Below are 26648 nucleotides of genomic sequence, written 5' to 3' on the forward strand. Positions count from 1 at the left end.
TGCAGAGACAACCTCTGCTTTCTAGAAATAATTTGTTATTACTACATATTAACAACCTCATACAATTCCCGTCTTCCATTTTCCCACAGTAGAAAATGCATTGTAGAATAGTATAAAGTATGGCAAGCCAAAGATCCCAAATAAAATTGCTTCAGTCTGACAGAATTTCCTTGATCCATTAATTTAGTCACTTTATCAAAGCAATAATGTTGGCAAGAACTGGTTTTAACAAACCCATGCTGGCTTCTATTAATTGCCTTGTTTATTTCACAAATCTGCTGCTTGATTAGCTTTTCTAGGATTTTCTTAGGTATTGATATCAAGCTGATTAGTCTGTAGTTTCCTGGTTCCACTTTTTTTCTCTTTTTAAAAAATCAAAGCCACATAAATAATTTTCCAGTCCTCTGGTACTTTCTCCATATTCCAAGAATTCTGAAAGATTTCGATCAATTGTTTAGAGACACACATCTACCAGATCTCTCAGAACTCTAGGATATAAACCGTGTGGCAATTTGAAATCACCTAAAATGGAAAGGTATATTTTTACTAATTTTATGACTATTTTGAGCTGCTTTCCTGTTCATTCTCTCACAGTGATATTTTTGATAAGTTAGACTATTTTTTCCTTTTTGTGTGAAGACAGATGCAAAGAAGGAATTAAGCAGTTCTGCTTTCTCTCTGCTGCCTGTCACATGCTAAATCATTAATCCAGATTATACCTTGCTATATGCCATATTCATATAATTTATTGTTCTACTAAAGCATGGTACTGTATTTCATATCATAACATTGGGCTTTGTTCCTCAAAAACATGATAAGACCATGGTCAAGTTCCTATAATACAGATAACCACAAATGTTCTCAGTTTATTTTAATCTAGTGGCTAAATAAACTTGTATAAACAGTTATCTAAACTTAACTTAATTACAAGACGGTTCAATGTTTCAGTTTTCATTACAAAAATGTGCTTCAGGTTTGTGGAGTTGCAAACATACCACGCATCTGTAACTTATATTGTCAACTACTTTGTTCTCTGTGATCAGATGGCAACTGTAGAGGCTAACCATGTGATCCCAGAAAAATATGTCACTTGCAGATAGGTGCAATGGTCACATGCCCACGCACCCTGAATCACAGAGTCCAAATAATTTCCAGGCGCTTGCATCCTTACTAATCACCATATTTCAAATTCCATCTCCAGTTTAACCTAAATAGTACAATTATTCCTAGATTAGTTACTTAAATCAGATATAATAAGTATGATATCATCATTCTACACAAATAATCAGGTATTGCTTTGGCTATGTATGTTTGAAGAAAAAGAAAATCCCTTTAGAGTCAGGACAGTGACTCTTAACCAGCTAACATATGAGTTTGTATTCATATTTGCAGAAGAAAAATAAAATTCCATTACTTAGAATTAAAGAGAAACATAGTTGAGGTACAGTATTTACAAGAATGAATAATATTCTTAAGATAAAGTAAAATAATATCAATATGATATGAAGCTGTTATAGCAAAAAAAAAAAAATCATATTCCACAAATACCCATTAATTTAGGTTGTAATTCAATTCCACAGTACATTATATATGTGAAGGTAAAAGGACTCAAAATATGCTGCCTTTTTGATCATCTCCACAAAAGGTTGATTCGCACGTAGTATGCAGATGTAGAGAAGGGGTGTTGTTATTGGGGACTGCTTATCTGCAAGGGCACCAAAATTGTATGACAACTGGCTTGAGCAGGTTGCAAACCAGTCTCCATCTATAATGAGAAATGCCCACTGCACTAAGAGATAAGTGAGAAGTATGACACTGGCCTTTTTTATGGATGTTGAAGAATTGTAGCAATACATTTCCTCCTTTCTTGGTGACAAGCCAAACAATGCCCACGTTGTAAAAGGAAGCTTAGTAACAGGATTCTGTATATGGCACCACATTAACCTTTTTAAGCAGAAAGGCTAGAGAAAAACATTTTGATACATTTCATGAGCGTACTGTACGTGTTGTATGTGAAGCAGTACAGTATTTCTTTATCTGGAACTTTCCTATTTTTCTCTAATACCATGTGTTGCTTTGCCTGGAAAGCCAAGTCTTATTGTTAAAGATGACTTAGATATACATACTTTAGAGAGAGTGTATTAATTACTGTAATTTCAGTTCAGTGTACAATTTAAGATCCATAAAGAACATAAAGCAATGCAAAAAAGCAGAACTTGGGTTGTAGTGCAATTTGTGTTAAAGAAAAATAGAGAAGGGAATTTCAAACTTTCCTGCATGCAAAATTGCAACAAGGGAACTAATCAAAATAATGTGTTGACAATGATCTGCATTTGCAGTTACAGAACTGAATACTCCTTTCCCCTGAAGAGATACTATGCTACTGTTTTCCTAATTAACATAATTCTTATCAGCCCCCACAAATGGCCCAATCACAGATGTATCATGATATCAGCAATTACACAAATGTTTTTTTTTTCAAAACAAAGGTAAGTATAGACCAGTGATGGTGAACTTTTTTGTCCTCAGGTGCCCAAAACATGTGCACATGTGCTATTTGACACTTGCATGTGCCCACATCTATAATTCAATGCCGCCATGCCCCACCCCACTGTGCATGTGTGTGTGACCCCCCCATGCTGCCCTGCTCCTGGCATGCATGCATGACCTCCCCTCCCCCATTTCCCAACTTCCAGTGGGCCCTCTCCAGGCTCCAGAGGTTTTCTTGGGGCTTGGGGAGGCAAAAACAGCTTCTCCCACCCCTCAGAGGTCTGCAGAGGCCGGAAATGTCCCATTTTATGACTTCCGGTGGATCCCGTAGGCCCCCTTTTTACCCTTTCCAGACTCCAGAGGTATTTTGGAGCCTGAGGAGGGTGGAAACGACCTCACCCCCCCCACACAAAGGTCCTCCAAAAGCTGGAAATGACCCATTTTGACTTCGAGTGGACTCAATTGGCCCATTTTTCACCCTCCCCAGGCCCCAGAGGCTTTCTTGGCGATTGGGGAGGGCGGAAACTGCCTCCCCTGCCCCCCAGATACTGAAACCATCCTCCCAGAGCCTCTGCAAATCAGCTGGCTGGCCTGCATTTGCACATCGGAGATGACCTAGGGCAACAGTTCTCTTGCTGGCAGATTTGGCTCTAGGTTCACCATTGCAGGTATAGGCAGTCTAAATCAACATGCTGGCAGAAGTGGTGTTTGTGTGTCTGTATGTATTTTCCCCATTTTCATTTAGTTTCAATTGCGTCCCCATTCATAAATGTGATGGGAGTCTGGTTTGTCAAGAGACAAAAAATTCTCACCCTCTAATCCAACATATTAGGGTGCTATGTGGATTGGTCTGCCTAGATATGAAATACAGTAGTATATGGTTGCAATGTTTTTCCATACGATTGCCAATTGCAAAAATGGTATTCATTTTAGTTTGATCAAAATTCAAAGTGAGGGAATATTACATTAGAAACATTTGCTTTTAGAACTGACTCTTCAGAGAACTCTCTCTCATACACATAGGTTTTTGAAATGCTTTGAAATATTTATTCTCTAAAGAAGCATTTTACACTTTTTATTGTAAGCATTGTTTATAATTTGCCTCTAAAATGTTTAAATTTAAATTTTAAAAATTCTCCTGGGTGCACATATACCTACATCTCCATGTAGTTATCACAATCTCTGTCTCAACAAAGGGGAAATAATAATCTATTCTTTGTGGTCCTCTTATCCAATATACATTTTAGAGTAATAGCATTCGCACTGTCTTTCCATTCTATGCTATATGTATACAAATGCAGTGTTCCACTTTTAAACAGTGAAGATGTTTTATGCAAAATGTTTTCAGAAAGCAATGTTATTTCTGCATAAATTTCCATTAAAAGAAGTCTAGGAGCTATTGAAGCAAAGCTTCTGAGCTAAAAACTAGAATTATGTATTATTTATTATTGCTATATCGAAGTTGAAGAGATGTTAAGAGTTGGCAATGTCAAACAAAGGCATAAATAATCTTTAACTGAAACAATTAAATATCAACCACAACATGTTTATAGGGGGAAAATATGACTTCAAAAATGAACACTTTCATCTCATTATTCAAAGGTCACCAATTCTTACAAATTATAAAACAAAACTCACCATCTTCTGAGCCTGTGACATATTGTAAGAGGAATGCCCACTTGCAAAAATTTAAAAATACTCACTGATTTTCCTGTCCTGCAGAGTTTTAGCAACAGCTGATCCAGACATTCAGTGAGTCCTAACTGTAACCCTCCTCTGACTTTCTCACTACTGTAAAACTTTGATTCCTTCCACTTCTTAAATTCTTGAAGCCCTGAAGATTTCAAGAGTTTATAATTTCTTGCTCCTAAAAGCTCATCACCATTTGCCTTCAACCTATAAGCAAATCTCCAGAAAAGAAGCCAATAGAAAACTAGCATCAGACTACAGATGTCCAAAAGTCTATGGAATCATAGTGCCAATTTTAATGCCTAGAATTTGAGAAAGTGGTCTAAAATCCTACTTCCATGAAGCAGTCACTACACACATAGGTTAAGATAAATATAAATAAATTACCAAGTGAAAGCAGAGCACCACAGTTTGCCTTTAAGGCAATGGTAATTATTAACAGCTAAATATTATTGCAAAAATGGAGAATGATTCTAACAAAAACAAAGTAAATGTGTTTATGTTTCTTTTGGCAATGAAATTATGCAGTGAAGCGAAAAGAAAAAATACTACACATATTGTAGTGAAACTTTCAAAAATGCTTTTAAAAGCATTAACAGTACTGAGTTATTTATTTGCAGCCATATATATGATTGCCCTCACAGGCACCTAACTGTCCAAAAATAGGGTAATATTGATTTCATATGCCACTAAATATCTCGTTGGCACAGTTGGAGGAACATGTATATACAATTGCGTTCGTTATTTCCCCTTTGACAAAACGTAAGGGCTGCATATATTTCCTTATTGCAAATATTAGCTTTCTATTCTGCACTTCTACTATTAAAAATAAAACAAGCAAACAAATTTGATCCATTGTTGGAAATAAGTTACCACTAGGTGTCAAGTATAAAGTTCCATTATGACATAATTTATTCACTCATCTGGCATCATATTCAGAAGATAGGTTGATAGATTTGGACAAAAGTAATTTAAATATTTTATTTTAAAAATGTTAGAATATTAAAATTAACATGTCCAAACATATAATGAATGTTGCACATGCAACTTAGTTAAGATGCTGCATGTTCTCATATTTATTTATCCATTCATGCATATATGCTTATTTAGGATTTGAGAAATATACTGTTCTTATCTATGTATTTTGATTTATATTCCACATATACTGCACATTTTCTATATTATATAACCTGTGCTATATATGTACACATGGTTTATTTTAATAAAATAACTTTCTATCTAACTGTTTTTTAAAATTTATATTATGCTACTTTTCTAAAGCTCCCTCATACTGTATTTATTTCCTCTACTTTAGAAATTCAGTTTTTATTTGCTACAGTGATCCTAATTTATATCATCTTTTATTTATATTGCATCCTTCTGCAGAATACCAAAACTGAACATAAAACTAAGATGTAGAAAATAGTTTGATATAGGAAACAAAAGAAGTATGAGTAAAATAAATCTTCAAGTTCATTTTGCCGAGATTAAATAGTATTTTTCAAGAGTACAATGTGTAAATTAAAAAAAAAAATCAGCACACAATATCCAGCATACAGTTGGAACACAGAGCCATTAAGGGAGGTATACTGGAAATGTGCCTTAATAAATTTTATTATCTTGTACCAGTTCAATTTTCCAGGATTGCAAAATGACTTGTGAGCAGATTTAGGAATGATTAAGTTTACTGTGCACAAAAGCCAGCTATTTGGCAAACTGTCAACACAGTGTAATTGATATTTTAATTACACTACTAATATGTACATGCTTCTGTTCCCAGTGAACCTCCTCATTGGTGTTAGACAACTTATTTATAGGCCTGATAATTGCTCTGGATATATTTTGCATTTATAATCACTAATATTTTAAACTACTACAAATAGATAAATATACATGCACAGAGAGAACTAGAGTGAATGAACACTGTTTTGCAAATATCTAATGGTAGGAGACATAGTTCCCTCTAAGCTGAGCAGTGAGCAATCGCTCACTTAAAAATCATCATCAACTCAGAGTTTTTCAAACCTGCCCAGAAGCCGAGAAGGAAAGAGTGAGAGGGAAGGAGAGAGAGAGGAAGAGAGGAAGAGAGAGAAACAGATGGAAAAAAGAGAGGAAGGAAAACAGAAAGAAAAAGAATGGGAGTAAGGAAGAGAGAAAGAAAATCAAAATCTAGTTTGAAACTAGCTCAACTATTTAAGTGGCATTTTGATATTGATAGAGTTGCCCTATTATGAGCTCACTGTTATAGACACACAGTACAGTATTTTATTTTGAAATTCTCTGAGGCAAAACAGGGTGGGTTTTTTGTTTGTTTGTTTGTTTGTTTGTTTATTCATTCATTCATTCATTCATTCATTCATTTATTTATTTATTATTTCTGTGCCGCCCAGTCCCGAAGTGACTGCCGCTCAGACACTATACTTTTCCGCCCCCCCAAAAAAAAATTAGAGGGAACACTGGTAGGAGATACGATAGATTGCAAAGTACAATGTTTATTGCACTATATGTGCAAGGTAAAAAAAAAAAAGCAACAGGCATTACTATCCTGAATATCAGGGACAACTTATGTGGCTTCTAACTTCTAACTCCCGCACCGCGTGGCCATGCCTTATGGACATGGGTACTTTGCGTGCTTGCACAAGTGCAGTGGCAAAAAAATCCAACCCCCTCCCAAAACAATCCATGTGCAGAAGGAAAAAAAACCTGGAAAATTTTTATTTAAAAAAAAATCTCCTTCCCCCCCAAAAAACAACAGAAAAAAACATATAGCCCCTCCCTGGTACAAAGCTGAAGGGATCAGATCCTGTGGCCTAGAGGTTAGCCCCAGGATCAAATCCCAATAAGTGTATGGCTAGCTGATGAGGCCAAAACAGCGCTATCCTAGTCTCCCTTAATTTTAAAAAATCAGCAAAAACATGTGATACAAAGAGAATATAGTTTGTTGGCTATGAATAAATTAACTGCCTTGAAATGACCCTGGGTTGGGCCTAGGGGCAAAAAAGAGCTGTGACGTTCCTTCAATATACCAGGGTGATCCAACAGAAAAAAACATATACTGTATATATATATATATATATATATATATATATATATATATATATATATATATATATATATATATATATATATATATATATATATAATTTTATATAATTTTTTTATATATATATAAAATTAGATAAAAGCAAATTATGAAGACTATTAGTTTTTAGCTTTCTTTTACAGTCAAACTAAAACTGAGTTAAACTTACAAAGTATTTTTAATTGATTTCCCCCCCAATACCTTATAAAAATATTCTCCATCTTCCTCTCTACCTTATTTTTATAAATAACTCAAGGTGGTAGACATACTCAGCCCACTTTCTTCCTCCTATTTTCCCCACAACATCCCTGTGAAATGTGCTGGGCTGAGAGAGAGTGATTAGGCCAAGTGGCAAATGCAATTAGACTTACAACGCAAAATCTTCAGGTAAACAACATGGTCTTTAAATTTGGATTGCAGTATGTCTGGAAGGCATCGATTTAAGAAGGTTGGTATATACCTGCGGTGGCAAACCCATGGCACATGGGCTGGAAGTAGCATGCAGAACCATTTATCCTGGCATGCAAGCCATCACCCAAGCTCAGCTCCACCGCACATACATGCCTCCCACAAACCAGCTGATTTTTCAGCCCATTTCCAGACTTCCAGTAGGCCCATTTTTTACCCTCCCCAGGCTCTGAAGGCTTTCCTTGAGCCACCGGGAGGTGAAAAGGCCTGCCCTGCTCCCCTGGAGGTCCTCGGGAGGGGGAATCACACACACATGCATGGGGGGTGAGGGAGCAAGGGGGGTTCATGCACACATGCATGAAGGGTTGGGGGAGCATGAGGCATAACGCGCATTATGGGTGCGGCACGTAAAGAGAAAAAGGTTAGCTATCATTGGTATATACAATGGAAAGATCGAGTATAGAAATGAAAAATAACAATAATATATACAATGAACAATCTCAACAAATAAGAAATATGTTGTACTTGCTTCAGGCAAGATTTTGTGTGTGGGTCAGAACCACAATATATAATAATTCCTTACTATTGTACATCATAAGATATTCTTAACTGAAATATCAACTTACGGTAACTGAAAAATAATGCATTTTCCTAAGAAACAGAGCAGCATAGCAGCATTTATTAAAGAAACATCTCTCAGATTTCTGTCAAGACTGTATTGTATATACCAACAAAACATTATCTTCTGCAGAATTTAAAATCCAGACCTTTTATTTCAAAATATAGACCACATTTTGAAATAAAACTTCTGGATTTTAAGTTCTACAGAAGAGAACCTTCTTCTGTTTCATGTTACAGGTCAGTAATTAATTAATTATTTATTTAATTTATTTATTAGATTTGTATGCCGCCCCTCTCCGTAGACTCGGGGCGGCTAACAACAGTAATAAAACAACATATAACAAATCTAATATTTAAAAAAGTAAAAACCCTTATTAAAAACCAAACATATACACAAATATACCATGCATAAATTGTATAGGCCTGGGGGGAATGAATATCTCAATTCCCCCATACCTGACGACAGAGGTGGGTTTTGAGGAGCTTACAAAAGGCGAGGAGGGTGGGGGCAATTCTGATCTCTGGGGGGAGCTGATTCCAGAGGATCGGGGCCACCACAGAGAAGGCTCTTCCCCTGGGTCCCGCCAAATGACATTGTTTAGTCGACGGGACCTGGAGAAGGCCAACTCTGTGGGACCTAACTGGTCACAGGGATTCGTGCGGCAGAAGGCGGTCTCGGAGATATTCTGGTCCGATGCCATGAAGGGCTTTATAGGTCATAACCAACACTTTGAATTGTGACCGGAAACTGATCGGCAACCAATGCAGACTGCAGAGTGTTGGTGTGATATGGGCATACCTAGGGGAGCCCATGATTGCTCTCGCAGCTGCATTCTGCACGATCTGAAGTTTCCGAACACTCTTCAAAGGGTTTCCGAACACTCTTCAAATAGAGAGGGTTACAGTAGTCGAGCCTCGAGGTGATGAGGGCATGAGTGACTGTGAGCAGTGACTCCCGGTCCAAATAGGGCCGCAACTGGTGCACCAGGCGAACCTGGGCAAACGTCCCCCTCGCCACAGCTGAAAGATGGTTCTCTAATGTGACCTGTGAATCCAGGAGGACGCCCAAGTTGCGGACCCTCTCTGACGGGGTCAATGATTCCCCCCCCCAGGGTAATCTATATTTTTCAATGGAACACAACTATCCCTAAACTGTGACCCAAAGCCTTCACAAGAAATATCTTGAACTGAATCATGGACAAAAATGAAATACGGTAGAGAGTACTCACTACAATAAAATTCAGTTTTACAATAGACTGCAGTAAACTATTCAAATTTATTGACAATCTGGAACTAATTCTCTTTATTAGTTTGGAGTAGTCAGAATGTAGTATTGCAGGCTAATTGCAGGCTCACTGCCAGGAGTTCAATCCTTACCGGCTCATGGTTGACTCAGCCACCCATCATTCTGAGGTCAGTAAAATGAGGACCCAAATTGTTGGGGGCAATATGCTGACTATATAAACTGCTTAGAAAGGGCTGTAAAGCACTATGAAGTAGTATATAAGTCTAAGTGCTACTGCTGTAGAACCACTAAATGCAAATAGGCTAAATTTTATCAGCAACGATTGAAATATTCTTCATTCTCACAGAGAAAAACAGATCCAGAGCATGTCTTACTAAATGAGTAAAGTTAGCCATAACTGATTTGGAGACCGCAGCCTCTTCAATAGCTCCTGGGGAGTTTTATCATGCACACTGAAGTCTCCTGACACAACAGAACAATGAGATTTCATCACTCTGATAAGAACCTCCTTGTAGTCTAGAAAATGGTACCACACTTTTACTAACTAACCAACCAACCAACCAACCAACCAACCAACCAACCAACCAACCAACCAACCAACCAACTAACTAACCAACACCAATAAATGAAGTGGTTACGAGCGAAAAAGGCATTTCTTAGATAATTGTGGATTAAACTGCAAATTACATGTAAAGGTATAAATACCAAATCTGTGCAATTTTAAAGCCAACATTTTATCTTGATCCAATAAGTGATAGTACTGTATTTTGCATATATCATCCCCTAGTTGTACATATGTTCCTAATACAACAAAAGTATTTTTCATAGTTTACAGAAATGACTTTAATGAAGCAAACATTATCTTAGGAAATATTTAACCTAAATGCATAGCAAAGCACTGAAAATAATTTTATTCAACCATTTATTTTCTGTTGTTGAGAGTAATATATTTTTAACACATAAAAATGACCTGATGCCATGTTGCAAATTTCAACTTGGAGAGAAATATTACAACCAAGTAATTGTACATTCGTGTGTTAAAAAGAAAAAATAAGGAAGGGAGGGAGGGAGAGAGAGCGAGAGCGAGCGAGAGCGAGAGAGAGAGAGAGAGAGAGAGAGAGAGAGAGAGAGGTTTCCAAATGAATATGCCAAATTAATTACAATGAGATTATTAGTGGGGGTTGTTCAATTAAACTGGAAAAGGAGGAGGACAATTTAAAGAGAGTTAGCAAAGGTAAAATAATGTTCATTTTTTTAAAAAATGAGAACAATCCTTTGTATTCAACTTCGTACTCGTACATCATAATGTTCCAGTAAAAGCCCATTTTCCCTTGAGATAATAAAAGAATTGAATTTTTCCTTATCGGTCATCTATTTTTCTAGCTATAGCTATTACTCCCTCTCTGTGGTTGCTAGGCAACAAGAAATATTAATAGCTGCTTTTATTAGCTTAGCTTTAGCAGCAGAGTACCAGAATGAGAAAATGGAAAACATAAATGTGTTACATAAATCTTTCAACCTTTCAGGGTTTGTGTTAGTCTCTGTTTTCATAATGATTTATTGAAGTGATGGTTCATTTATGAGAAAAAGGAGTGTGAAATAAGAAAACGGAACATTACCCTGAAGGACTGTTTGAAAATAAATAATTATAGGAGGTGAAGAAAAGCTGTTTAAAACCATTTCTTTGAGTTTTATAAAATTTAAAAAGACATATTTCTTTCATTTATTGCCTCTGAGAAAAACACTAGCAAAGGATTGCCAACTGGCCCCCGATTAATACAAAGAAAAGCAGCTCTGAATCTGATTGCATTGTAAGAATTTCTTACTACTGATTTACATTTAGTTATTTAAATGGAATTTTAAAACACCTTATAACCAAAAAAGATAACAATCCTTCTGAAACAGAAAAGGTCCAATTCACAGAATTACAGAGAAAGCTCAGCACATTTTAAATTGTTCGCCTGTTCCTGTGTCAACAGTTTCTGCTGTTACATTTCATATGCTCAGTGCTCAACATTTACCTCAGTTTGTTTTCATAAGGCTGCTAATTTGGAATTCAATTTGTTTTGCAGCTTGATTTGAGTAGCTCTACGATCTGCTTTATTGCAGCCGTCACCAGCAACAGGCCTGGGGACTCTATTGCTATATTTACATGGTAATTTTTTCCTCATGGCACTTTATAGTTGTTTTTAAACATTGCAATTCAGGAAGGCAACAACATTTTAGTTTCTACAGGAAGATGGGAGCTTTTGTCTATGCTGCTTAAATGTCCTTTCCGAATCAGATTTTAAAAAACAAAATGCAATAATAAAATAATACCGTAAGCTAAATCCCGTGGGGTCACCACATAAAACTAAAATGAATGCCATCATTGTTTTTATTATTTATTATTTTTAAAAGCAAATATATGCAGCAAGTGCTATATAAAAATGGGGAAATACTGTCAGCTCATAATTTTTTTACACGTTACACGTTACTAAAATAAAGATGGGAGCAGGCATTACTCAATGACACTGAATTATACTGCAAACACTACTTTACAGTAAATACTGTGTCAGGGTATGTTTTAACAAGCAACAATTATTATACAATTTGCATGAACTGTGCAGCAATACAATTGTCCAAAAGACAAGATTTCTACATCAGTGGTGAAGTTGATATTATTTTCATATACATGACCTCAAATATGATGGTTTCAATGCATACCACTGACTAGCTTATTTCAGGACTTCCTTAAGATATAATATTATTTTTTATTATTATTATTTATTTATTTATTAATTTTATTTATTAGATTTGTATGCCGCCCCTCTCCGTAGACTCGGGGCGGCTAACAACAATAATAACACAATATAAACAAATCTAATATTTAAGTTTAAGTTAAATTAAAACACCCTAATTTAAGAAACCAATCATACATACAGACATACCAAGCATAAATTTTATAAGCCTAGGGGGAAGGGGATATCTCAATTCCCCCATGCCTGACGACAGAGGTGGGTTTTAAGGAGCTTACGAAAGGCAAGGAGGGTGGGGGCAACTCTGATCTCTGGGGGGAGTTGGTTCCAGAGGGTCAGGGCCGCCACAGAGAAGGCTCTTCCCCTGGGACCCGCCAGATGGCACTGTTTAGTCCACGGGACCCGAAGAAGGCCAACTCTGTGGGACCTAACTGGTCACTGGGATTCGTGAGGCAGAAAGCGGTCCCAGAGATATTCTGGTCCGATGCCATGAAGGGCTTTATAGGTCATAACCAACACTTTGAATTGTGACTGGAAACTGATCGGCAACCAATGCAGACTGCGGAGAGTTGGTGTAACATGGGCTTATTTGGAAAAGCCCATGATTGCTCTCGCAGCTGCATTCTGCACGATCTGAAGTTTCCGAACACTTTTCAGAGGTAGCCCCATGTAGAGAGTGTTACATTAGTCAACCCTCGAGGTGATGAGGGCATGAGTGACTGTGAGCATTATTTATTATTATTTATTATAATAATAATAAGTACTGTATTATTATTACTACTACTATTATTATTATTATTATTATTATTATTATTATTATTATTATTATTAATTAGATTTATTAGATTTGTATGCCACCCCTCTCCGGAGACTGATATAACACCAGTATCGGGTTCCTACCCATGACTGGCCGCACTGCGCACTAATAGCGACAATGGAGCTACGTACACAGTTTCGCATCTCTGGCGTGCATACACGCATGTCCCAGCGAGATTTCACTTTTGTGTATGCAGAGGAAGAAAATCTCATGAGGGGACATGCGTGCACATGAGATTTCAGCAATTTTTTGCTTCTGCACATTGTCGAAATCTCTCCTGTGTTTGAAGCGTGAGATTTTGATTCCTGCGGATGTGCAGAAACAAAATGTCGCTGGGACATGTGTGGGCATATGCCGGAGTTGCAGAGCTACGCACGCAGCTCCATTGTCACTGCTGGTTTTGGAATTCTGTGCATGCAAAGAAAAATAGCCAAAATCTCACGCGCATGTGTTCTCTCCCACGATTTTGCTCCCTGCACATGCGCAAAATCTTGCTGGATGCACACGCATGCATACCGTCGCATCACACTGGTAGCAGTGGTAAGAAGCAACCCCGGCCTGCATAACACATCGAGCCAGTATGGTGGCTAAGGCACCAGGCTATAGAAAGCATGAGTTCAAGTCCTGCTTTAGCCAAGAAAGTCAGCTGTGTGAACTTGCTCTCAACCCAACCCAACTCACAGGGTTGTTGTTTTGAGGGAAAGTAGGAGGAGGAAGAAATGTTTGTCAACTTACATTATTTGTAAAATTATAAGGTAGGATACAAGTAAATAAAAAATAATTCAATAAATAAATAAGATTGACTCTTTTTCTTTCTTAGCCTTTGTGATGGACGGAATGTGGGCCTCACCTTGATGAGGAATGAATGCCTTATTAAGGGTAGAATTTCAGAGAAGATTTCTCTGTCCCTGCCTTGATTTTGTTATAAGATAGCAATAGCAATAGCATTTAGACTTCATAGTGCTTTTACAGCTCTCTCTTCGTAGTTTACAGAATCAGCCTATTGCCCCCAACAAAAAACGGCCTTGAGCCGGTGGTGAGATTTGAACTGCTGAACTACCGCTAGCAGTTAGCTGAAGTAGCCTGCAGTGCTGCACTCTAACCACTGCACCACCCCAGCTCTTGGTGGTTTAGACAGGCTTTCAAGATTCTGCAGTTCTACTCTACAGCTATAGACTCCCTGGCATGCCTCTTTCCTGACCTTGTCTACTTTGAAAGGCTTTAGCCCTGGGCTGGCTGATATGAAGGCTAGGAATAACCCATAGCCAAGATTCTTTACATAAAATGCAAAACTTCAGTAAAAGAAATACTTATTTGGTTATGTAACATACCAAGCTAAAACCAATAAATCATGTTACAGGTTAATAGTCTGGAACTTCTAAATATTAGTCATCCAACATTAGTCATGTTGAGCAAAAGTTCCCTCCCCCCACCCCAGGTAAACCAGACAGGATGCAGGGCTAGACAAGTTAATTCTATTTTATGATAAGGCTACATTAACAGAATGCTGTAAGTCTGAAGATACATATCTCCCACCACCACTTTTAATTGTCTGATCCATTAAGTTTCTTCTTCCAATCATTTAAGCCACTGAGGGGAGGCATTCCTTGTCTAATCATTTTCTAGGCAGAAACTCTTCCCCTCATTCCTCAAGGTCATTCTCACATATCATTACATTATGGCTCTGTTTTAAAGTTGATATTTAGGGTATTTTAAACGTTAGAAAGAATAATGAGAAAAAAGTATATGAAAGAATAATGATTCCTATCCTGTGAATTCAGACTGAACTTTTTAGATTCGGAATAGCCTTTCAAGTGAATCAGATGTTTCAAACACTTTTTTCTGCATCTTGAATCAAGAATATATTCCACTTCATAGTCACTTTCCCTGTCCACCAGTGAAAGGAAGAAGGGGAAATAACTGTTAGCAATACATAATGGAAGGCTGAATTCATAGAAGCAGACAATTGCAAATAAAATACCACTAGATTAATTTGCTGGTTAACTGGGAAGAAGTCAATAGAATTTGCCTCCAGTTTTCTGGTGTAGCTTTCAACTAAATTGACAATCAAGTTTGGTTGAAAGCTACACCAAAGTCCACTATCTCAATCTTGCTTGTGTGTGCCTGTGGCCATCTTGTACAACTTATAACTTTGACAAATCTAGATGTTTCTTTGAGATGGCTAAGCAGCTTGTCTCTTAGGTAGAAGGCATAAAGAACAGCAGATGTCTGAGTTCATGAGGGTAAGACTATTAGACTACTGTATAGACTATTTCATGAGGATAAGACTATTAGACCATAGACTATTTCAAAGAGAGATAGGCCTATCAATGAATATATTGCAAATTCTGCAAGAAACAAGAGTATAGAGACCTGAAGTACTGTCCTAATAAATTGATAAATACCTAATAAATAAATAAATTGGTTACTGTAAAAAGCATCATGTAATTCTGTTGAAGAGAAAGATCAGAAATGAAATCCACTGAAACAGAATCCCAGAGTCCCATTGATGAAAGGAGGAGCCAAAGTAAACCATCTGGTCTACCAGAAACAATATTGGCCCAGTGACAAACACTATAAGATGAAACTTAATTGTTGGCATCTGCTGTTACTCTTGACCACTTAAGCTCTCTGAATATTCAGATTGCAAAATTTTAAACATTTCCCCATGGCCCTGCAATTCGATTGCAATATATATTTCCTTAAAGGAAAGAGAACATATACACGAACATTATAAAGTAACTATCTATCATGCATAGAAAGAAGAAAAGAAAGCAAGCCAAAGAATCACTCTAGAGCAGGGCTCCCCAACCGCCGGTCCGCGGACCAGTACCGGTCCGCGGGGCATGTTGCACCGGTCCACGGAGTCAGCAGCTGCCGGCCCTCCTGCCGCCGCCCCCTCTCTCCAGCACTTCGCCTCCCGCCGGGCAAGAGGCCTCGGGAGGCAGGTTCTGCCAGCCACAGGGTGATGGATAGGACAGAGAGGCGGGAAGGATCGGGAGGCTCAAGCCTCTTTTGCCTTCTGCCGCGGCACGCCTTTGCGTTTTTGGCTGGGGGGGGAGGCAGGAAGGCCGGCCTGACCCCCTCCCTCCAGCGCTTCGCCTCCTGTTGGGCAAGAGGGCTTGGGAGGCAGGTTCTGCCGGCCACAGGGCAATGACAGGAAAGAGGGTCGGGGAGGACCAGCACCCCCATGCTTAATCCCGCCCCCAACCACACCCCTTTCCGTCCCCACCGGGCCATAGAAAAATTGTCTTGCTGAAACTGGTCCCTGGTGGAAAAAACGTTGGGGACCACTGCTCTAGAGGACATGAATCAGAGACCTGACATATGCATTCTTTTGTTATTGCAATCTAACTTGATCTAGCAAGTCTACTGCCTGTTTCTGCCTGCCCTCACAACCTTTCTGGAGGGTCTAATTTTGGGGAAGAGATAAAGTTGATTAGTTTCAAAATTTTGGTAGGTAGGGATGACTGAGGAAAAAACACATGCAGCTTCACATGATTGCGCTCTCTAAGAAATATCTCCATTGTTGAGACCATGCAACCAATTCTATTAAAAATGTCATAGCTCCTTTCATCTGGAAAAAGCAATCTGGATTAAAAAGGAATGGCAGGAGATTCCCACCTCCAGACTTAGAGGAGAATGGCTTCTAACATCATGTCTGATATCTGTGTAAAATAAAGAGAGAAAAGATGTCAGGATGCCTGAATAGCAGCTGAAAAGAAAAATGATTCCCCACCCCCCAAATCCTGCAGTGCTGTTTGTTGTTGAACTTGCATCCTTTTTTAGAAACTAAAAATGTGGTTTTGTATGCTCTGCAAAATTAGAGATGAACTTTTGGGGGAAATTTGCGAAGCTCAGAGAATGTTAAACATCCATCACATTTCACATCCTATATGTTGTACTTTGGTATTTCTTTATTTCTGCAAGATCTATTTCTAGGCCTTCTGTATATACAGTATCTAGTAACGCAAATAATCTAATTAAGGAAAGTTAAATGTACATTTTTTTCAGTTCAGCAAAAATTATTCTGTTTGCAGAGTCCCTAACATTTCCCAGTTCCAGTATTCTAAATATCAATGGAATTCAGCATGTTCCCCATAGCTTCTTCCAACAAAGAAGCATAGATATTATAAATGCCATGTAATAGAACATCATGTGCAGCGGGGCCAGGAAGGCTAATCTTAAAAATAAACTTGAGTGGGCCCAGAATAATTCCTCTGTTGTTGTAGTTACATTCAATATCAGCAAGGTCTCAAGAAGAGAAAAGAAAACACATTAACATCTGTGGCTACATCTCAACTGGTGAATTTCCTCCTCACTTTGTTCCTTCATAATGAGAACCTAGTATATGCAGAATATTTATAGAACAAAGTTTGTTTTTTAAACCAATACAGAAGGATGTGGTCAAAGGATAGGTTGTACACCATTTACTTTAATGAAGATAACATTAACTTTCTTCATTCCAGCGTCATTGAGGATGAAAGATTTCACAGGTGTAAAGAAATAGCTGACAAATAGGATATACCATATTTTTCAGACCTTTTTCTGAAAAACACCTTTTTGCTCCCTAAAAGAGGCTGAAAATTTGGGTGCATCTTATACTCCAAATGTAGCTTTTTCGAAGCATTTTTTCCTGCCATAACTAAGTTCTAATGATTTCCTGGGTTCCCTCCGAAGAAGCCCTAAGTCTTTTCATTCCTACTCCCTCTGAAAAAGGTATATTCAGCCCTAACCAGAGGATAACAGACTAAGGACGCTAGCCAGATGAATACCTGGTAGGTAGATTTCCCCCCCCCCCTATTTTCCTCTCCCCAAAGTAAGGTGCGTCTCATACTCTGGTACGTCTTATACTCCAAAAGTATAATAAATTCTTTAGTCCTCTTGAAGTTTCAGAAATTAACAAAACATTCACTTCCATCAAACATTCTTCCTGCACATCTCCATTCACTTACCTGGGTTTACACAAGATTAAGTCATTGGGAAATGAGATATTTTGAACAAAATCTGACATGTGTTCATTCATGCATAATTCCCTTTTCATACACTGTAATTCTTCCCCACATTGAATATGATTTTCACTTTAATTCATGACACTCTAGAGCTTAATGCAGAATCTTCTGAGTACTTAATTTCTTACACTTGGATTAATTTTGGTCAGTTTCAAAGACACCAAATGGGTGAATATTTTGATTAAGCCAAAGTTTGTTTTGCTATGATTTCTTGAATAAATCACAATTGGCGGAGGGTAATGCCATGTTTTTAAACAGGGACATACTAAGCCCAAAATATGAATCACTTTGTACTAAACAAAACAAAACCAAGCACATTATTAATCTGCAAAGAACCCAGCAACTGGTAGCCTGCTAGATTATGCAAATATTCACCAGTAATGGCTTTGTTGTATTAGACCTCATATTTCAAAATTAATATTTTGACCATTAGTATTTTGTTGAGATTTATTTCTGTGTTCCCATTATTCAGAAAATTAGTTACTGTTTCCATGGATTTTAATAACATCATTATACTATAAGAATTTAGTAATATTATCATATATTCCTAATTGCTTTCAGTTTCTAGCCTTAGTGAATCTACCTGAAAAGCTCAGGAGTATACAATGTATTTAGCAATCAAAAGTAATAAACTCAAAATTCATGACTAAAAATTGCCAATCAAAACTGTGATTAAGACCAATTCTTTACATAGAGTATTTTTATTTATTTATTAAATTTCTACACTCACTTAAGTGACTTTTGGAAGTTTACTATAGCATATGCTAACATAAACAACAATGCACATATGCAGAGTTATAAACTTCATTTCTGAAGATACTTACCATAGTCTATAGTTAATTCTGTACAGTTTAGTATACTTCAGTTGAAGGCAAAATAATGCCTTTAGCAACGCAGCTTGTAGTAGAGGAATCAATGGATTTAGTGTATCATTTATTCATTCCCAAGCCTTTCTATGTTTAAGTCAGCTAGTGTGTTTGTTTAAGTCAGCGTTTCCCAACCGGTGTGCCGAGACACAGGTGTGCCGCCAAGCTCCTAGGGAAGCTCCAGCTGGGCGGGGCGCTGCCGGTGCCTCCGAGCTCCCACTCGCAGCTGTCCCCCGGTTCCTGCCCGTTGCCGCGGTTTCTGGCGCTCTCCTGCTGGGCCCCAAAGAAGGAAGGCGGGAAAAAGGAGAGCTTGATTCTTCGCGCCTCCTTTTTCCTGCCTTCCTTCTTTGGGGCCCAGCAGGAGAGCGCCAGAAACCGCGGCATCAGGCAGGAGCCGGGGGACAGCTGCGAGTGGGAGCTCGGAGGCACCAGCAGCGCCCCGCCCAGCTGGAGTTTCCTGACGTCGGCGGCAAGTGTCCTTTGGGCCCGGCGGGAGGGCACTGGCGGTGGGAGCGGGAGCGTGCCGGCTGCAGCGGCCCCAGGCGGTCGCGCGAAGATGGGGGTGGCGAGAGGGAGCATCAGCACCACCCCTCTACGAGCAGCAAGAGCCTCAGCGACGGGGCACGCTGTTTGCCTTTCGGCTCCGTCGCTGAGGCTTTTGCTGCTCATGGAGGGGAAGGCGCCGATGCCCAAAGCCTCAGCGACGTTTGGCTGCCGGGGGGGTGGGGAGGAGAAAATCCTCCCCCCCTCCAGGAGCAGCAAAAGCCTAAGTGACGGATCGCGCCGTTTGCCTTTCGGCTCCGTCGCTGAGGCTTTTGCTGCTCGTGGAGGGGGGGTTGGCGGTGCCGATGCCAAATGCTTTCCCTCCACGGTGGGGGGTGGAGGGCAGGCTCAGTCAGCCCCAGGAGACAAAGAGGGAATGAGAGAAAGGAAAGAGAGAGAAAGGGAGGGAGAGAAGGAATGAGGGAAAAAGGGAGGAAGAGAGAGAAATGAGAAACATGAGAGAGAAAAGGGGGAAAGACAGGAGAAGTACCCAGAAATGAGACAGTGGTATAAATTTCAGGAGGGATGATTGATGATTGACTGTACAGGTATTTATAAGGGGATGTTACATGGGATTGTATATATGAGGGGGTTATGTATGTATGTATGTATGTATGTATGTATGTATGTATGTATGTATGTATGTATTTATTTATTTATTTATTTGATTTGTGTCATTTTGGTTGGTGGTGTGCCCCAGAATTTTGTAAATGTAAAAAATGTGCCGCGGCTCAAAAAAGGTTGAAAATCACTGGTTTAAGGTACATAAGAGTTATTGTGAGAATTACTTACTCATTAGTGTGCAATGTGTTGAAGATAGGATAAGAGGCACAAATGTGCAAAATAATTTGAATATAAAGGAATGCCAGCACTCTAGGACAGTTTTCCTTACCAGGTGCTTTTCATGTATTTTAAGTCTGCCTGCCTGCCTGCCTACCTACCTACCTATCTACCTACCTGTCTATTTATTATTTAAGGTCACAAAATTCAAGCAATCAGATTCTGGGCAGCATACCATAGTAAAAACAAACAATAAACCAATATTAAAACATACAAAATATATAAACATAAAATACAAAATACAACAATAGTGACCAAGCATCATAACACAACATTCAACTGGGTGTTGTTCTAATTCGTGTTCTTGGGAGAAGGCAGTGCCTCGGTTAATCTGGCCTTATGCTATGTAGGGTTTTAAAACTGACAGCACAAAATAGTGGTATTACAGGGTCATAATGAAATGGGCTACCGAAAATTCCAGATGATCTTCAAGAACTGCCTTATTTGTATGTTTGACATACAAATATGAGCTACGCATATGTTTGTTTAATGTTTATGCAACACGATTCATAGCACTTTGTATGCAATATATTCCAGTGGTCCAATGGGAAAATAACTAAGGCATGAGTGACTATGGATAAGGACCTTTGGTTCAGGAATAAATGCAACTAGCAATAATGGGCTTCTGCCCCCCCGGGGTGGGATGCAGTGGGGGTAGTAGGTGTAGTCAGTATTTATTGAATATTTAATAGGTTTTTTTTACTGTCCTTCCTTCTCTCTTACCTTTAGTATGATTAGTATGATTCTTAAAATAGAAAATAATCAAATAGTATGTTTTTACACACAAATGCTTTAATCATTTTAATCATTATCTAGAACTGAACTTTTATATCAATTAAAGAAAATTGAGCTACTTGCCTAATCTGTTATCATACTGAACCTTGTGGGCTCAGCACAAAACCTTAAAATGTTACTGTGCTCCTCAACAAATAACGCTGTCTATCATTTGTGCCTTTTGTGGCCATTCAAATAATGTGACAATCAACTGAAAAAGAGTCCAAGCACCTATTTGAAAACTTATCTTGGTCGGTAAGCCACTCGCACCCAGTCACATGTCCTTTAAACCACACCCACAAAATAAACCACGCCCACGGTGTGGCAGTAAAAACTTTGGCAGCCCATCACTGGCAACTAGTACAAAGGCACAGTTGTGCAGAAACCTTATACCTCAGTGATGGTGAACCTTTTTGTCGCCATGTGCCAAAAGTATGTGCGCTTGCACACACCAGGACTCCACATTGCACCCGATTGCAATGTGTGCCCCCTTCGCATGTGCATGCATTGTTAGACATGCATGCACCTCATACTGTACATGCGCACGTCCACTGAGCATGCCCCCCTGCACCCCGTTTTGGATCAACCTTTGGCAGAACGAATGGCCAGCCTTTGCAGAGGCAGCTCTTCCTCCTGCCAGCCTCATGGTCCAGGCAGCATCCAGTCAGCCAGCAGGATCGTGGAGAAGTGAGCTGCCCAGTCTGCTGTTGCTGGCGCCTATGGACCAATGCTCCACTCTGGGCACGAGTGGCTACAGCCCAGCTCACGTGGCCTGCCCCTCTCAGGAACCGTAAGATAGCTTTCCCTGGCTCCCAACCGCCCCCCCCCAGCCATTCTTGCCTTATGTGGTGGTGGTGGTAGAACCTCCTCCTTTTCCTGGCGCCGACTTGCAAGCTGAAAACGCATTCCGGCAGCACCAACACTTGGAGGAAAAAAGAGGAGCTGGCCAAGAACCCCGATCAGGCGGGGAGGGAGGGTAGCCCCAGCCAACCAGTCCTGGCTGACAGCTCTGCTCCCCTGGGAAGTGACAGCCGGGAACCTGTCACTGCGTCTTTGGGCACACGAGCTGTTCTTTGCACTAATGTGCACTAGATATCAGGGCAAGTGGCTAGGGTGCATGCGTAACCGGAATCAGGAAGATCATCTTCCCGGAGAGCGCATACATACCAGGTGTCTCTTCTTTTGGTTTCTGATGCCCCTACATGCATGAAGACCAGCTGGCTGATGCGCCGGAACCTGGAAGAGCAATGGGCAATAGCTCCGTGTGTCATAGGTTCCAGCACACATACCATAGGTTTGCCATCATAGTTATAGCTGTTACTTGCTCTTCCATAAGGAACTGTGAGTTCAGAAGAATCACCATATTTCACAAGAGGTTTGAAAGATGGAAAGCCTCCAACTCCCAGATCTGGAGATCTGAAAACCTCTTCTCACTTAGTCTTGGCAGGATTAAGACGCAATTTGTTCTTGCCATCCAGATCCTTAGAGTCCCTAGACACCATGAAATAAGGTTGACTCTTTCACCTGGACAACCAGGAGCAGAGTTGTTTTACTGGATTTTATCTGTATATTGATCATTCCTTGCCCTATATGGACAAACAAATTACCATCCCCAGCAGCTACATGTGGATTTGGAAAAGCAGAGAAGTGGGGTAAAGTCCTGAGACACCGCATAAAGCAGGGATCAACTGTTCCCCTCCCAATAACACCAATTGACAACCGCCTCAGAGACAAAATACCTCAGAATAATACCCCACTTCCCAACCTCAGTCAGTACAGAATGGTATCATAGATTCATAGTGGATGGGAATGAAGGTCAGCAAGAGATCAAGGACAGGCAGAATAGATGCATCTTCCCCATACTAAGCTCACTATAGATCATCAACCAAAATCCTAGTCTGAATCTTGTCTGGGATGGTAATCCACTTTCACCACCAGGGTCTTCTGAAGCTGGAGGCTGACCACCTCTCTAAACTTCCTTAAAAAGGGAGTGTTGGAGACTGGATGAATATGCCCAGATTAGGTGGATCCTTGAGGAAGGCGTACACCACTGCCTCTTTCAGGGTTAGAAGAACCGTATACATGCCTCTTTCAAATATATATTTATCAATGCATGGATCCACGCTTATGCTCCCTCCTTGCAGGGATCTAATACACAAGTGGCCCTATCTACAGCCTAGGGATCCTGTCTACTTCCTTGAATGCTAAAATTCTTCCCAAATAACATCAAAAGCCTAGAGGAGATTGACGGCTTCCTATGAATTAAAACCACCAAGCTGATTCCTAGAGAAGATTTGCTTCTGCTTGGTTTCCTGTGGGTTAAAACCACTAAGCTGATTCCTAGAGGAGATAGGCTTCAGCTTAGTTTCCTGTCACAGGAAGCCAAGCTGAAGCCAATTTCCTCTAGGAATCAGCTTGGTAGGTTTGACCCCACAGGAAGTCAATCCAAAACTTTTCTTTTTGGGATTGACAAGAACTGCACCTTCTTTGCAGAGTCACGAGAAAGCGTAGGGCAGCTCTTCTTTTCCTTTTTTCACTGTAAAGCCTGTTCTTGTTTTTTGACAGCATCCAGGACCACAGTGAAAAGGAGTATTTTAGGATGCTGCATTTGAGCGACTGTCTTTAGCATTTTATTTTCTTCTTCATCCTCAAAATGGGCCAGGCTGAATATGCCTTGTAAACAATGGAGCAGTGGAACAAAGGAAATAATGAAGATCAGCTGCTGTGATGCAATGCAGGACAGCAAGGGGAGTGGGGGCGAGAGGGGGTCTGAATTGGGGCTTCCCGTGTATTTGGCTGCTCATGGGGAGTAGTTCCTTTACATTGTAATACATCACTGGAGCCTCCTGGGCTTTTGGAACATTTTAGAAGACAACTGTTAGTGTGTGGAAGTTTTTTAGGCATTTGGCCCTTTGTGTATTTATTTATTTATTTATTTATTTATTTATTATTTAGATTTGTATGCCGCCCCTCTCCGCGAACTCGGGGCGGCATACAAATGTGGGAAAGTGTTTCATGTGCATCCTATGTTTGGTCTACCAGGGTTCCTCCCCAACTCAGACATCCTCATGTTTCTTGCTTGGAACTCCCTCTGCTTAACAAACCATATGATTGCTTAATGACTGCAAGGATAATTGCAGGGATTGCAGTCATTGAATAAAGTGGTCCTGTGATGTATTGCTTAGTGACTGCTTTGCTCAACAACCAATATTCTAGTTCAAATAGCGATCATTAAGCAACAACTACTTGTATAACATATTGAACACATAAATATGTAGGTGTACAAACATTAACAAGTACAGTATATCCATATTTTGTGTACATTTGTTAGGGGGTTTAGAATGTAATTTAAGTTAGATTTTTATGTGTTTCAGTATTGAGATTTTTAGAGTATTCAATAGAATATTTAAAAAAGAACATTTCATGTTTTTGTATCTGTTTGCTCTGAACCATTTAATTATTATTTTAATAACTGAGCTTGATTTTGATTTCAGTTGTGTTAATTGTGTAGTAATCTTTGTTGTTCTTGTTTGATACCTTATTTTTAATTGTTTTAAGCTGTGTCTTAGATAAAACAAATATAAAGAGTATGTAAATAAATAAAATACACATTGTATTAATGCCACTTGGAGAATTTCTACGTACATTACTGGGCGATATGTTGCCTAGCCTACAAATGGTGCAAATAGTGGGAACGAATGGCTGATTTACTGTGACATGACATTTAATCAGGGATGGAAATGTTAATGGTTTGGAAAAAGATATTTGACAGAAAGAGAGAAAAATTATTTTGGCCTTAAAATAGAAAGACAATTTTCTTCCTTAACACTCTCTTTGCAGTTGAAAACCTTAGGGATATGTCAACACTCCAGATGCCCCATTTAAAATAAAGCACTCTTCACTGACAATCAGCTGGGAAACTTGGACTTCCCCAGATTTCTTTTCGATTTTCATTTTCATTACAAGGGGGAAACAAATCTTAATATCCCTATTCTATGCTTATAGCACACTAAGCCCTCTTCTTATCTTCTTATAGCTCAGTCCTGATTTATTGTCATGATACTGCATTTATGAAACAGACCCATAAACTACAGAACATTTCCCAAGGACTATTCCAAAGTAAATTATTTCATATGTAAGATGCTTAATAAATCCCTTTTTCCTCATTTCTTTGGATATTTTAGAAACTGATTTATACGTGCAATATCTTTTCTCAAAAATGAGACAATCAATGTAGAATAAAATTATCATGTTATGAAAATAGGGGTCAGGCACTGGGTCTGTGCTTTAAATTAAACTGAGAGGGAAATATCTTTCACATGAAATTGACTCTTTTGTCTCAGAAATGAATGGTTTAATCAACTCAGCTGAAGAGGAGCATAAAGTAATATTTGGTTTCACACAAAGGTATATGTTGAATGGGAGATGGCCATGACAAGAGTAAGTATCAGTGGAATCCCTTCAATTAGATACAAAGAAATTGAACATCTGTAAATGTAGGGGACTTTAGTAAAGGGGCAGGACGAGTTTCTTCTTGTTTATACTCTTATTTATTGCTAATTTCTGCAAGCAATTTCTCTCTATTTCTTTTTCCAGAACATACTGAACACTACCCTTCCTCAAAAATTGTTATTAATAGATGAAGCGTTTTTCTAAGATACAATCCATAAAGATATCTGTATGTATCTATGTATATTTATATCTTTCTAATTTGGTGAACTCCTACCATCTATCCTTAAAGGTAGGTTAGACTGAAAGATAAGATCTCCCAATACCAGCCAATAAAGTCAAAGTTTCCCATACCATATTATACTATATTGATCAGCATATACTAATAGGGAAAACTTTCATTTCATTGGTTTATAAGATAGTTTAGAATTATTTCATACAGAGCTATTTTGCTATTCTATTTCTCCCCTTTTCTACACTATTATTTTATTATAATTATTAGTCACCAAATATTAGGAAAGTGGAATTTAAATGTTTTAAATAAAAATTATGAATAAAAATTATTAGCTAGATTCTCTGAAGCCATAATCATTAAGTTTTTTCATACACTAAACCTGTAATTTCCATATTGCTTATTAAACCAGAACTGAAATTGATATAATATGCATTTTCCTTATCTTAATTCTGGACAAAGCTCTTTAAAAACACTATTCCAGATCCATCTTTTTCTTAAATTTAACAAATTATTCCCATGCTGCTACTTTATGCAAAAGAGTAAGATCTAATCCAAAGGTTTCAAATTTACAATAAATCAAACTTTTTATTTTAGACTATTTTGAATATACAATAGGATTTGAGCTCGCTTTTTTAGCATTGGAATCATTGCCAATTTATCCTGATTTTATTCACCAGCAGAAAAAACTTGATGGTCATTGATATAGTAAAGGGACTGGGGATGAAAAATGTATAGTTCCAATTAATTATAAAGGCCTATGTTCTTTCTGTTTCTTCAGTGTTCTTTTTATTATCTCTAGGCTATTCTGCTAAGGTACTTCATTCACAGACAACAGTCT

At 38.8% G+C, this 26648-nt stretch overlaps 1 protein-coding gene across 3 annotated transcripts in view; it reads right to left on the reverse strand.

Moving 5' to 3' along the window:
* The window catches only part of TOX2 (TOX high mobility group box family member 2), a 239110-nt gene that overhangs the window by 88918 nt on the left and 123544 nt on the right, over window positions 1–26648 (reverse strand). The window contains exon 1 of one of the 3 annotated variants that reach the window (XM_070744879.1): window positions 4194–4433. The exons of the other annotated variants lie outside the window; for them this stretch is intronic. Within the exon in view, the coding sequence (XP_070600980.1) occupies window positions 4194–4430 (237 nt within the window). The 5' untranslated portion in view covers window positions 4431–4433. Of the gene's footprint in view, window positions 1–4193; window positions 4434–26648 lie in introns of those variants that run through there. 3 annotated transcript variants of the gene reach the window in all.

The sequence above is a fragment of the Erythrolamprus reginae genome, chromosome 3, assembly GCF_031021105.1.
Source record: "Erythrolamprus reginae isolate rEryReg1 chromosome 3, rEryReg1.hap1, whole genome shotgun sequence".
NCBI lineage: Eukaryota > Metazoa > Chordata > Lepidosauria > Squamata > Dipsadidae > Erythrolamprus > Erythrolamprus reginae.